General features: G+C 39.3%; 1 protein-coding gene across 2 annotated transcripts; it reads right to left on the bottom strand.

Moving 5' to 3' along the window:
• Positions 1-1,886: 1,886 nt before the first annotated feature.
• On the bottom strand, positions 1,887-14,187 carry LOC109085829 (zinc finger BED domain-containing protein 4-like). Of its 2 annotated transcripts, XM_042758032.1 has the most exons (4): positions 14,061-14,180; positions 13,783-13,992; positions 5,839-6,099; positions 1,887-5,148 (listed from the first exon to the last, which is right to left on the bottom strand). In XM_042758032.1, exons 2-4 carry the CDS (start codon positions 13,948-13,950, stop codon positions 3,409-3,411), a joined length of 2,169 nt encoding a protein of 722 aa, XP_042613966.1. In that variant the 5' UTR covers positions 13,951-13,992; positions 14,061-14,180; the 3' UTR covers positions 1,887-3,408. The 2 variants fall into 2 exon arrangements, with proteins under 2 accessions (XP_042613966.1, XP_018955884.1); XM_019100339.2 differs by lacking the exon at positions 5,839-6,099 and having other exon boundaries at positions 13,783-14,187.
• Between the last annotated feature and the right edge of the window lie 1,177 nt (positions 14,188-15,364).

Raw genomic sequence — 15,364 nt, 5'->3', positions numbered from 1 at the left:
TTTTCACGTTTTGTCCATTAATTTGCAAGAAAATGGCATTTTGGGGGCCTGAAAACTTTTTTGAAATCGATGCCATTATCTTCTCCATGTAAACTGCAAAATTGTGAAGTTTATGAAAATGCTACTTCTGTTTCATTGAGACTTTAATGGGATAGTTCACTCAAAAATGAAAATGCTGTCACCTTTATGAGTTTCTTTTTACTGTTGAAAAAGAAAATATTTTGAAGAATGTTAATCAAACAGTTGCTGTTAGATATCAACTTCCATAATATGGGGATGCTTTGCTGTTTCAGGGTCTAGGAAACAGATATATAATGCCACAATATATAAATCCTATTTTTATATATACAACATATCTATAATTCCTATTTTTCACAATTAATGGTTGAAGACAGTAGTTGTACAGTACAATCATAGTTTCAATATTTACACATTTTCTCATTACACATCATTGGAGAAGTTGTGTAAAAACTTTGATATGTTCTAAACTATAACCTTGTGAAAACCTCATCTCACTGTCCACTGGGTTCTTTTTTTTCTTGTGCCTAAAGACTTTTCATACTTTTTACTTTTGTCAGTGGGTCTTTTGTAAGCCAAAATCTGTTCAGCTTCTTGTGCATTTCATTGGTGCATGTTTCACGGCAAACACAATATTCCTACAAGATGAACTGAATCTGTCTATTTCTATGTATAAATTATTTATACTATATAGTTTCCTACTTTCTGATACATGTAGTTATTCAATTTTTTTTTTTCAGGAATGCAAAATCAACAGGTAAAATCAGCTGGTATTGATATTTTGAACAGATTAATGACAAATAACTGATTTGAACCCTTTCAGTTAAATTTTGTACTGCTAATATCAATAGCTTTTGACAAGTGATCAGGATATAAGTGGGATTACAATGGTTACCACCATGGGTGATTCTTTACCGCAACATCTTACATTAAAATTGTACTGTGGATAATCCTATACATACATATAACTGGTATTAATGCATACAATGGCAAGCTTGGTTCTCAGTAATGTTCTTGCATACAGCAGCCAGGATTAATTGCCAGTATTCTCTTCCCAGTTTGAAATATAATTGGGATATTGAAAAGGAGAGACTGTTTTTACAAAATGTACAATGCTTATAAATAATGGGAAGTAATAAACTGGGTAATAAGTAATAATACATTCAAACTCAGGTATTTTTTGTAATAATTGGTAAGTTAAGATCTATGAAACAAAAACTTAAAAGCTTCTGTATTAAATGTCACTTTTCCATTACTGTGTTTGTAACTAAAGTTCAACTAAGACCTAATTTGTTTAGACAGAGAGGCGATTGGTTTATATTTATTTAACATATTGATATATAACAATGGTTTTCAATACTTGACGAGGATCTGAATCAGGGCTGAATATTCACAACAAACAAAATGTGCAGTGCTATGGGACCCAGGACCAGGGCTGAAAACCACTTTTTTTATAAGACCAGGGGTGTGAAACCCCATTCGTGGAGGGCCAGCCTTGAACCATTTAATCAAGCACTTTACAGGCGACAATGTTAGATCAGGGTTGGTCTGCAGGGCTGTAGTCTTCTAAAAGCAAAGTCTGACACCCCACAGTTCAGATCATTATAAAGTCCACTCGCATAGTGTATAGTACCAAGCCTCACTGTAGCTAAACAAATTTCTTTTAAACTTGTGTCATAAATAATAAAGTATCCTAATAATATAAAGCATCTCTTTATCCCCAAAAGAACTGCTTAAAGCAAGACTGTACAGGGTTTTACTAAAAATAAAAATACAAATTAGCTGCCTTGAACACATAATCATGGCAAAAACACTAACGTGTGGCTCTTGCTGGTCTTTAAAGATTGCAGAAACCATAAAATAAGAGATCAATTTTCAAAAAATACATTTATTAGTAACAAGAATCAGAATGGACAATTATTCCACCATGTGATATAGTTTGTTTATGGCTGCTAAGCAATTAAGCAACCTGGAGCCTGTTTCAATAAGGAGGTTCAACCAACTCTGAGTCTAAACCTAAACTCTTGAGTTGACTTACTCTGAGTTTTCGGTTTCAGAACAGCTAAATTGTGTTAGTTCACAATAGGCTGACTGAGTTTCGTGCATGCACCACCACTATGAGAAGTCATGATCAATGGAGCTCTGAAATTATGATTCACCATGGCAACAGCGCCGACAAAAAGAGTCTGCATACTTCAATATGTATATGAGTCAATAAATAACTTTAATTAAATCACTGTTATAATATCAGAGGTGAAAACTGTAAATTATTAAAAAATATTAACTAATATTCATTTTCAAAAAGAAAAAAAAGAACGTAGCAGCATCTAAAAATTAATTCTTAAAAAAAAAAAAAATTCAATCATGGTAAAACATTAAGCATAGAAGTTTCATGGGTGTAGGCTACATGACGTTACAAACATTTGACATATTAAATATCATTGAGTGTCTGTTGCAATGCGCAGCATGTTTTTCCACATTGGCTAATGAAATATTCCCTAATCCAACCTGTTACATTTCTTAATTAGAGTAATGAAATTAGCAACTGACTTGTACTCAGTCGACAGCAAGAAGGCAGAGGCTCGCAAAATGGGGGGAGAACCTGCACCAGCACTGACAGATAAAGAGGAGATGGTCAAGTAGAAGAATTTTAAAATTCAAAAGGAAAAAGAATAACTGTTGCTTTTGTATTTGTAGAAAATAAAGATGACCTAATAAACTGTAAATAATTTGTCTTTATTTAACAGCTGTGGTGGTGGTTACGGAATATATCTTGTACTACCCCTCCATCTGCCATCCTTCCATTTCATACAGTAATCTATATGTGTGTGTGTGTGTGTGTGTCATCAATGCATCCTCTGAGTATAAGTTGCCTCTCTTTCAGAAACAGGTTTGATTTACCCTGCTTTCTCAGGTTTGACAAACCTCCCATTTTGAAACGGAAAACCCAGAGTTTCCCTCATTTCAGCGTTAACATACTCAGAGTTTTCACTTAACCTCCTTTCTGAAACGGGCCCCTGGTGCTTTAACATGATAACAGTTATGCATTTTTTAAAGCATTGAACAACAGCTCTTAACATCAAATCATAATTTAGAGTACGAACTAATCTTTATACATTTAGATTATTCTATTACTAACATGTTGTATGAAGAGTTCTAGAACCACTAGTCTAAACTTTAAAAGTAACAAATTTATTTTTGTTGGCATGTTTACTAAGTAATAAACAATGACCAAAGGTTTTTGGTGGCACATGCTTTTATGTGGAAAAACTTTGTAATATTTGGGGGGGGGGGGGGGGGGTTAAAAGAGACGGAACATATATCCTATTAACTATACAAAAAATAAAAAGAATCTATTTACAATAAACATCAGCAGTGTTCCTCCATGAATTATTCCAAAGCAGTGGTGATTTTGCTGTTGTAACGTAAAAGGAGTACACGCTCAAAATGTTCATCTGAGAGGTGATGTCCTTTTGGGGTCACAATATTGCTCCCATTGGTGAAGAGCTGTTGTACTGGGACACTTGAGGGTAGAGTTGTATTGAACTTGATGAACACTTTTTTCACTCCTGGAAATTCATTTAAGCATTTCAGATCTTTGTTTGTGCCCTGAAGATACAGCCACACCTCTTCCGCTGCTTCCCTCTTTCCACCTTTGTTGCCAGAACTTCCAGGTCCATATGAAAAGAATTCTTCCTCATGAACAGAGCCTCCATTGGTCTCGGTTTCTTCGGTCCCTTGGTCGACCTGTAAAACTTCAGTGATCAACTGTGCTCGAAGACTCTCCCTCTCATCTTCTGGTAACCACCAAAGTCGAAACTGTGGCATGGTGGCTGTGGCCAATCTGGCATCAGAACTGTCAAACACCTGCTTGAAGCGAGAGTCAATTGCCTTAACAGTGCTGTCAATGACCTTCGAGAAAAGGCGGGTGTTTGCCGCCTTCTCCTCAAGCTTCCTTTTAAGGGTCAACAAAGTTGGTATCACAATGCCAAGGAAGCACTTTTCTTCTCCATGTAGAAGGTCCAGCGCAAAAGCCACTGGTTTGAAGACGTCATTATATTCTGTGAGATACGCAGTTTCATCAGGTGTAAAACGTGGAACACCCAAGACTTCGGTCAATTCGTTGAGCTGTGAATCAGTAAGTGACATCAGCTTGTTAATGGCATAGTATTCTGAGCTCCACTGATTCAGACAAGGAACTGTGAATTTCATTTTTGCAATGGATTCCAGTGCATCAGCAGCTTCAGTGGAAGTTTGGACCTTGTGCCATATTGCTGCACATTTTTCAGTTGCACTGCTGTGCAGTTTACCTGCCTGTCCCTTTGAGACGGCATCTGCTAGATCCTTTGAGGCAATCAAGTTCAGTGTTTGAGAAGCACACCGTTGGTGGGGTGGCAAGAAATAACTCAGAAAGAAGTCTCCACCCATTTCTCCATCACAAAGAATACTGCCCAAATCCTCAAAATGACTTTGCTCCACATCTTGGTCATCCTCAGAAGAGAATTCTTTGAAGGCTTTAACGAAATTGTTACCATTGTCAGTGACGGTGGCCTGAACTTTGCTCTCGATGTTATAGGAAGAATGAATTTCTTGAATTTTAGCGATGATGGTTTCACAAGTATAGCTGATGGGGATTCTTGTGCAGGCAAGAGCAGCAGACTTCCTTTCTAGATTGTCCTCAAGCCAGTGACAAGTCATTCCAAAATAACTTCTGTCCTGCACAGACCATACATCAGCAGTTGTACATAATGTCTTCACTTTGTCGAGTTTCACTTTTAGCTCCCCTTTCATTTTATTGAATGCTACTTCAAGTTTAGTGATAAAAGCATTTTGACTCATGACTTTTTTGCCCCTGCTTAAAACTTCGATCAACCTCCTGAAACCAGGTTGCTCTAGAATTGAAATAGGTTGCACATCCTCCACGATGAAATTGAAAACCAGGGTATTTAGCCTTGATTGGGATGTCTGATAATAAATTGTGGGATCAATCTTAGCTTCTTTTGCTTCAGACAGTTCTGCTGTTTGATTTTCCAAAATGCTTGGTCCATAACTGCTTGGTCCATCACTGCTTGGTGCTTCACTGCTTGGTGTATCTCTTATTTTTCTCCTACACACCACAGAATGCTTTCTCTGGGGGACAAAGAAAATGAATCAAAACAAGACATTTATTTTCTGTGCTTAAACTTGGTGAAACCAAGGCAGATTAAACACTTAAACACTTTAAGACATTAAATGATAAGTATGTATCACCCTAGAAAATGTCATATTCAATAGCGATTCATTCATTCATTCATTAAGAGTATTTTGCGAATATTTATTTCTTCCAGGTTTGAAATAAATAATGAATGAATGAAGGATATGAGTCCCTCTTGAAACTGCTTTTGTACAGACAAAGAAACTGTATGGTCAAAACATTCTCTCAAAATGCCTTCTTTTGTGTTTCACAAAAGACAATAACTTACAGGTTTGGAACAACCTGACAATTAGTAAATGATGACAATTTTTATTTTGTGTGAACTATCCCTTTAACATGTTGGACACAGTGGGACAGTGGCTTTGAGGTGAATTGAACTAGAAGTGTAACGGTATGAGATCATCACGGTACAACGAAAAAGTTACAATAATTTATTACATTTGTTGTTTATTGCTGGGGGTTTTTTTCCTCACAGTAATTGTGTTTATTAATTTTTTCCGCATTAAACAGTCGGTCTGCAGTAATTTGTTGCATAAGACGTTTACAGAAAGCACAAAAAAATTATGAAGGGGGATCCATAATTTATTACCTTTTATTTATTAGCAATTCACAGTATTTCCACTTACATTCATCTTTGCAAATTCCTTGGGATGGTGGTCACGGAGATGGTGCGCCATGTTTGAGGTGTTGCTTGCCCGAGCCGACACTTTTTTCCGACACAATCTACAAACTGGATAACCATCAACATTGATGGTGCCTCCTGGGTCTTTTAAATACCCAAAATACTCCCATACAGCAGACCTTAGCCGCTTAGGTGGGAGAAAAAGAGGCTCAGGCTCCGATATTTCGGTGTGCTGGCGTTTGCGCATCTGGCAAGGTGAGTGACATTAAATGAAAGAGGAAAAAGTCGCAATTTAGACATTTTTTATGACTCTCTCTTAATTAAACGTAGATTAAATGGAAAAATTATAAATTTTCTTTGGTTTTATTAAAAATAAGAATCCTTACTTGTACTATAATAATGTCTGTATTTAAAGCCGTGTACCGTAAAATCATCATACCATTACACTGCTAGTTGGAACAGATAAAGTGCTTTGAAGAATGATAATTATTCGTCATACTATAATGAACTAACATATCCTAAACCATCTCTTGTCTCTGAAATTGCCCCAGTCCCTTATATAATGCATTATGAAAACTAATATACGTGAAACCATGGTATAGATTACTCAGTGCACTCATTCAGTCCTTCTAGTTCTGGATGATATACCGGTTCAAACAGTAAACTGGTTTAAATTACGCACAAGGTATGAATTAAAAAATTTAAAAATTAAAAAAACACCATACTGGTAGAAGTGGCTAAGCAACATAGACAGTGTTGTACATTGAGAGGGGATCCCTGTTAATAACATACAATTCTGACTAATTGTTAGAGAACTATTAGAACTATTAATAACACACAACTACTTTTTTAACTGGGCAAATAACCCAGCACAAAACAATTTATGAAACTTAAAGAATTAGCAACATAATTATTATTCTAATTCATATAAAGGCCCAGTCAGGGAAAAAATGTGATAAAATGCCAGAAAAAATAAAAAGGGGATACAGATTTTTGGCCAAACCACCTAGCACTATATCGTACAATCCTCAAAAACTAGAGAATACCCAAAATCTATGATTATGGTATTTTTATTGGTGCAAGCTAGAGAAAAAAGACTGTAAAGAGGAGTATAACTGTACAATCATAAATTAATTTTTTGGCCATTACTGTAAGGTATTTTTATTATCAATTACATTATGTATGAATACCAGTGTGAAGTGTAACAAAACTACATAAACAATTTGATACATAGTTTTGATTGCTTATTTCAGAAGTATTTACCTTTTTAAAACAAGAAAACTAAAAAATTGACATGAAAATTTACGTTATACTGTAACGTTCTCACTGAATGATAATGTATAAAAAAAAAATGTAGTTTTGTTTTTTTATGCAACAGCCTCACAGCTAGAGGTGTAAAATCCTTGAGTAATTTTACTGGATTACTATTAGGGCTGGACAATATATCGAACGATATGATCATGCGCATCTCGTCAGTAAAGCCGGTTCCATGATTAGCGGTAAATCCCCATCACCTGCTTTCAAATGGAGCTGCAGTTAATACACAGAGCCGTAGTTCACTGAGAAGCTACGCTATATCGAGTTCATTATCAAAGGCGATTCATCTTCAATAATGAACTCGATATAGCGTAGCTTCTCAGTGAACTACGGCTCTGTGTATTAACTGCAGCTCCATTTGAAAGCAGGTGATGGGGATTTACCGCTAATCATGGAACCGGCTTTACTGACGAGATGCGCATGATCATATCGTTCGATATATTGTCCAGCCCTAATTACTATATATTTAAGTATTATTTTGGGGGAACTGGACTTTACTCAAGTGCACTTAAATTGAATACTTGTAATTACACCATTCTTGTCAATCAAATTAGTAACATGATATGCTGATTAATATAGCTAAATCGCATCTCAGTATTTCAGAGACAAACAAACAAAAAAAACTGTGCCTCAATTAAACAATTATTGCAGATAGAAGCACTGAACTGGCATCACAAAAAGTGGCTTAAAAATCAATATTGTATGTTTTAATTATCATAAGCATACAGTCCATAGCAATCTTTTTTATTTTCAATTTAGTTTGTGTTTCTGAGGTTTATTTAAGTTGATGACACACGGGGCAATTTTTTGAGCAATGTTACTGAGTGATGTTGCTTGGGCACTTTCCCATTGAGAATGGGCAATAAATTTCTATCTGGATACTTTAGATTGGTTGTGGGCACTTGGTTACCCATTGATGGCAACATTGCTGAAAAGGTTTTTACAGTGTTAAAATGTTAAAGGGGTCATATGATGTATTTTCAAGTTTTCCTTTCTCTTTGGAGTTTTACAAGCTCTTGGTGCATAAAGAAGATCAGTAAAGTTGCAAAGACTAAAGTCTCAAAGCCAAAGAGATATTCTTTATAAAAGTTAAGACTTGTCCACACCCTCCTAAAACGCCTCATTAAAACATGCCCCCACATGTCTACCTCATGATGTGGGAAGATTTGCATAATGCCGCTCAAATGTTCACGCAAAGAAAGAAGGCGTTACCTTTTATTCTCGCTGTTGCCGCCAGCCCCATATCGTGGAGATGCTCTTTTGTTGTGAAAGCAAAAATACTTAGTTTGGCCTTCCAAAAGAGGACACAACTAGAAATCAGTGGTTAAGTTCTATTTACAACACTGTTTCAGAACAGTTCAACCCAAATATAGAAGATTGCAATGCCGGCTGTTCTGACTCACAGTCTGTAAGTACGTTTACATATGTAAAGGATTTGCCACTGATGACTCAAACGCGAGTTTTGAGCGGTATGGAGCAGCGGTTCTCAATTCCAGTCCTTGCGCCCCCCGCTCTGCACAGTTTGTATGTTTCTCTTATGGCTTCAGATGTTTGTTCTATTCAAACGTAAGTGTCCTGCGAAGTGGACATCACAGGATATTCAGCCATGATTCCAGTTTGAATCGAACGTATATGTTGCAATCAAAGTGCATTGAAGTGTGTGAGACGTGAATTTAAATTGTATTTTTTTACAGAGGTATGTGTCACACTTGTCTGTGTGTGAAGACGTTGCGCAGGGCAAATCCTTTAATAAATGTTCCGAAGTGAGGTAAACTTCAACAGATTTCCCCTGCTCAGGGAGTAGGGAGCAATGAACACTGTGCAGGGACCATGTCAATGGGATCACAGTTCATGCACGCTCACTTCGAACGAGCTGATTATCTGAATCAGGTGTGTTAAAGAGAGACATGCAAAATATGCAGAGCTGGGGGGCGTTTGGACTGGAATTGAGAACCACTGGTGTAGAGTAGCACTTGTTGTTTGTCGTTTCTCCAATCACAAATGCAGTGATGGTTTTATGTTTACGGGGCGCGATGCAAAGCAACGTGTAAAAACACAGTATAAGTCATTATAATCCGTAATTATGTCCCCACTGGATGCAACAAATGGCTCGTTTGTAATGGGTTTTATTGATTTTGTCTTGTTGCGCCGTTGTTCTGACTGGGACATGCACCACAGTATGGCAAGCAGCATAACATTTCCGTCACAAGCTTGAGGCATTCAGCCAATCACAAAGCACTGGATAGCTGGCCAATCAGAGCACACCTCGCTTTTCAGACCGATGAGCTTTGTTCATCAAATGGCGGCTCGTTCACACGCAGCGGCTTCTCTCTCTCCCGTTAGAATGGTGTTTTCGTGTTTTTTGTCTTGTGAGTTGCAGCGTTTTTGTACGTCTTCATCGCGCATACAGCCGGGAGTTTCTGCTCGATGTCGGCAGAACCACTTTTTTTTTTTTGTAAGAGTTAAACTCTGAACGCTGAAGAGCTGTGGGATCTCGGTCTGCTCCAGAGGCCTTCACCATCACCGACCCTCACTGCTGCATCTCACCCACAGCAGAGGTGCCACAAGCCGCGTGAGAGGAAGCAGAAGAGGGGTAAGCGCGAGGGTATCCGGGCTAGGCTAACGGCTAACCCTCACAAGCCAGCTATCCCCTCCATCGTACTGGCTAACGTACGCTCTTTGGACAATAAACTGGACTACATCTGATTACTACGCTCAACTTAGAGGACTGTAAGAGACTGTTGTGTTTTTGTGTTCATGGAAACATGGCTCAACGACAGTGTTCCAGACTGCGCTATCCAGCTCGATCAGCTGACATGCTATCGAGTGGACAGAGCTCTCGTCGCAGGAGGTAAATCACGCAGCGGCGGGATTTGTGTTTACATCAATGATGCGTGGTGCCGTGATGCTGTTGTGGTCTGCAAACACTGCTCACCCCTGGTGGAGTTTATGATTATTAAGTGCTGGCCATTCTATCTGCAGAGGGAATATTCAGCCATACTGCTCGTTGCTGTTTATGTTCCCCCCAGCTCCAACAACAACAGGAGTGAGGCACTGAATGAACTGTACCAGCACGTCAGTGAGCAGCAGACAGCCCACCCTGATGCTTTTCTCATCTTGGCTGGGGATTTCAACCACACAGACTTATAGAATGTGTACCCAAAAATACACCAACACATTAATTTTCCAACAAGAGGTAAAAACCATATAAGACCTTGTTTATACCACACAGAGAGGAGCTTACAAAGCACTCCCCCACCTCGGTGCCTCAGACCACATCACTGTCATGCTAATGCCTGCATACAGACTGCTCGTTAAAGTCGCCAAACCAGTTCACAAACAAATTCAAGTGTGGCCAGAAGGGTCATCTGAGGCTCTTCAAGACTGTTTTGACACCACTGACTGGAATATGTTTAAACAGGCTGCCACATACAATAACACCACAGACCTCCAAGAGTACTCAGAGACTGTCACTGCCTACATCAGCAAGTGTATTGATGATGTAACAGTCACAAAGACCATCACTGTCCGGGCCAACCAGAAGCCGTGGATGACAGGGAGGTCTACAGACTCCTGAAGACGCGGAATGCTGCCTTCAGAGCTGGAGATGAGGTGGGCCTGAGGACAGCCAGGGCCAACCTGTCCCGCGGCATCGAGAGGCTAAGAGACCGTAATCCAGGAGGATAGCCCATCGATTCAGCGACAGCAGAGACATTTGGAGCCTGTGGCAGAGGATACAGACCATTACGGACTACAAGCCCCCACCGCGGACCTGTGACAGCACCATCTCCCTGCTGAACGAGCTAAACGCCTTCTTCGCTCGCTTTAAGGCACAAAACAGCTCCACTGCACAGAAGACTCCACCTCCTCCCGGCAACCAGGTGATGACGCTGTCCCCGGACAGCGTGAGGAGATCCCTCAGCAGGATAAAAGCACGCAAAGCTCCGGGTCCTGACAACATTCCTGGGCGTGTACTGAGAGACTGTGCAGTGGAACTCACTGATGTCCTCACAGACATTTTTAACATCTCGCTTAGTCAGGCTGTTGTCTTCACATGCTTCAAAGCTACCACCATCATCCCAGTTCCGAAGAAACCGTCTCCATCCTGCTTCAATGACTACCGTCCAGTTGCACTTACCCCTATTCTCATGAAGTGCTTTGAACGGCTAGTCATGCAACACATCAAGTCTGCCCTCCCCCTTCCCTGGACCCCTTCCAGTTTGCATATCAGTCGAACCGCTCGACCGATGACACCATCTCAACTACCCTCCACTCACACATCTACAGAAAAAAAAGACTCATACGTCAGAATGCTGTTCATAGACTTCAGTTCAGCATTCAACACAATCATCCCTCAACAGCTCATTCACAAACTGGTCCAGCTGGGGCTCAACACTTCGCTGTTAGACTTTCTGACTGGAAGACCTCAGGCAGTACGGGTCGGCAGCAACACATCCAGCACCATCACACTACACACTGGGGCCCCCCAAGGATGTGTGCTGAGCCCCCTCCTCTTCACTCTGCTGACCCACGACTGCACATCGTCACACAACTACAACCTCTTCATTAAGTATGCGGATGACACGACTGTGGTAGTTCTCATTAGCAACAGAGATGAGACAAACTACAGGAGCGAGGTGAGCCGCCTGCCCGGGTGGTGCAGTGACAACAATCTCTCTCTGAACATGGAGAAGATGAAGGAGATTGTTGTTGACTTCAGGAGAGTGCACACTCAGCATGCTCCTCTGACCATCAATGGTGCGTTTGTGGAGAAAGTGAGCAGCACCAAGTTCCTGGGTGTGCACATCACAGAGGACCTCTCCTGGACTGAAAACACTGCAGCACAGGCCAAGAAAGCACAGCAGCGTCTCTACTTCCTCCGCAAACTGAGAAGAGCCAGAGCCCTGGCCTCCATTATGTGCACCTTCTACAGAGGCACCATCAAGAGCATTCTGACGATCTGCATCACTATGTGGTATGGCACCTGCAATGCGTCCTGCTGGAAGACCCTTCAACTCATAGTGAGAGCAGCTGAGAAGATTTGTTGGTGTCTCCCTCCCCTCCCTCCAGGACATTTATGGAACCCGTCTCACCAGTAAAGCCCTCTGCATCACAGGTGATCCCACTCACCCATCACACAGCTTCTTCAGTCTGCTGCCATCAGGGAGGAGACTGTGGAATCTCCAGGCCAGGACCAGCAGACTGAAGGACAGCTTCATTCATCAGGCTGTCAGGAAGCTGAACTCCCTCCCGACCTTGCCCCCCCTCCCCTCTTTTACCCCATGCACCACTGAACTCTGAACCTCAATTCCCTGTATGTATGTATGTATGTAAGCAGACTTGACTAAAAAACGATGGGTTTCAGAAAGGCGGGGCACAGAGAAGAAACAATAATGTACAGTGTAGAAAATAATGTATTTTTTTTTTTACCTTAAACCACATACACACATTTCATTACACCAAATACACAAAACAATGTTATTTTTAGCAACATCATATGACCCCTTTAAATAAGAAACTTCTAATTTTTATGTTTACTAGGTTACTTTTTTCAATACTTAATGACAATTTAAAGGTAAGCCTTTTTTTTTTTTTTTTTGTAAAATTTTGACTCAGTATCCATACTTTCACTTATTATCGAGTTCATTTACACACCTGTCTGTCCACAGCCCTCTCCAGCGCACGATATTTACATCATGTCTCAATTCGATCTGAAATTTTACATTCACTCCTTTCTCGTGTAGTAGACTACAAGTTATCCACTATATAGGGAATAGGGGTCGATTTCGTAGATAACATTTTTCATATAACAAAGTTAAACACTTCGCTGCGCCCGCCTTTAAAACGTTATGGACCGATCCACTATGGCAACTGCCGCCGTCCGCCATTTTCTCAGACGAGCATTGCTTTTTTAAATGTAAATTTACGGAGGATATGCATGTTTCGATAATTTAAGACTTTATTTTACAAACATACAGTAAGATGTCGTTGCCGAATCACTTATAAGTGACATAAGCGCCATTCTTTCCTTCTGCAGAGCAGAGCACAATAAACAAACTACATGCGGTATTACCCCTCGTTCCCACCTGGCCACGTCTTACATTAACATTTACCCTAAGTAAATGAATGTTACTAACGTTTTTGATTTAATCATGTTCGCAGAACAAGAGTTTGTTATAGAAACGTCAGGAACAGTTCTGCTCACCTAACGTTACGTTACACCAATCGTTTTCAAATTAAGCTTTTTCATTTATGATTGGATATTATACTGTACGTAATGTTAATACTAGACCCAATTTAGCACTCTAACATCGAACTTATAACTGTTCCTAAAATAAATGTGTTTACTATTAACTCAAAACCACTCCCACTTTGTTGATCAACTGTCCCACGTTTCGCTTAAAACTTCGCCTGAAAACCAGATAAAGTGGAAATCAGTGCCTACCTGTGTTTATAAGCCACCAAATTCGATCATATATCGTTTCCTTGCATTCACATTTAGGAGTGTAACAAAAGCTTTTTATCTATACTCCACCGAGTCTACTTTCGCATTGTCTCCCCGCAAACTCAAATATACAATAAAACACAATCGTTGGGTGTTAAATTGAGAAAACATGCACATGTAGCCTACCTCCAAATGCTTCTTTAGATTAGACGTCGAGTCCCTTGCAGTGGATAAGATGTTGATCTTTGGGAGGCAGAGGTTGCACTGAACAGTAATGTTTCTCCCTCTTGTGTCCCTGAACGTGAAGTGGTGTTTGTGCATCCAGTGGTCAAATGCTGAACGAGACCGCTCCATCTTCACACGAAGCTCCGGCGTGGACAGCTCTTATAAAACGCACTAACAAAAACAGTCAATTATTCTTGCTGATTCATGTGTAATCGTGTCATAAAAAAAATAAAATGTACCATATTCTATTAGTAGACTCTTGATTTTTGTAATCTAATTATGTAATCCATATAACGTATCCGTTACTACCGAACAACAGAGGAGAATTTCCTATGAAACAATTTCTTCTCTCTTCCCTTTGCCGTTTCAGGCGTGGTGCAAACTAAAATAGCTCATTACCGCCACCTTCTGTTAGCATGGAGCAGAAACACAGGGGTCTCCAAACGCTTATGAAAAGTAACCAATAATCTGACTGTTATTCCTTGTGAGGTGAAAAATTCCTGTAATTTCTTTCTTACTTTGGAATATAGCTAATGGTAATACTTCTCTGGTGAGGCAGGCTATGTACACTTCAGGTACTAATATATGCTTTTAAGGGACTATTATGCACTCTTTAGGGTTAAATAAGGTACAAAAGTGTACCCTTTTCAAAGATAACACCTCAGTGACATCTTTTGTACCTTTTTTTTCTAAAGAGTGTATACTTCCTGCAATGAAGTGTTCCACTCACTGACCCCACAAAGTCAATATCCAACCATTCATATTTGATGTTGATTAAATCTTATAGCAGATGAGAGAAAAGGCTTTCTGTAAAGCTAGAATAAACATTAATGTACATAGAGGTAAAGGGTGGGCACCCACTGGCAGAAACATAAATCAGTGCTATGCAGCCATGAACAAACCAGAAAAACAAATCTGAAAACACATTGCTCAAATTAACATTAATGCATTAACAAAATTTCAAAATTTTGACTTTTAACCTTTTCTGTGTTATTAATTAATATTAACATTGACTAAAAATTCTAAAAAATAAAAAAAAGCCTTTTTTTTATAAAAAACCTGTTATGCTCACATTCACTCATCACAATCAAAATCATCTCTGCTTTATCAATGAACATCAAGCTGGTAATATTAAATATAAACTGTTTTGATCATATTAACTCATAACTCATTAAAATGTCTCAACACCCAATTAAAAATTCTTGCACAAAAATTGTAGAATCTTTCTGAGAGAAAAACAAATAAAATGTATTTTATGGCAGTCTTTCAAACATTATAAACATTTACCTCCAGCTGATCTGTTTCTCTCTCTTTCTGTAAGTACATACAAGTGCCTTTAGTAAAAACATTATTGCAACTGAAAGATAATTTTTGACAAAATTCATCACTGCCTGAAATGGCCCACGTTCATATGCTGGGAACCTAATTCAAAAGTGCACAGCATGTAGGCTCAGCCAACAGGCTTTGATCAATGTGAAATCGAGAAATAAACTCCTTTGTTAATATTCAGCCCTACAGACTAGGCCTATTGAATATTAACCAA

Source organism: Cyprinus carpio, chromosome A6 (assembly GCF_018340385.1).
Source record: "Cyprinus carpio isolate SPL01 chromosome A6, ASM1834038v1, whole genome shotgun sequence".
Lineage (NCBI taxonomy): Eukaryota > Metazoa > Chordata > Actinopteri > Cypriniformes > Cyprinidae > Cyprinus > Cyprinus carpio.
This window is presented reverse-complemented; position numbering and strand designations above follow the sequence as displayed.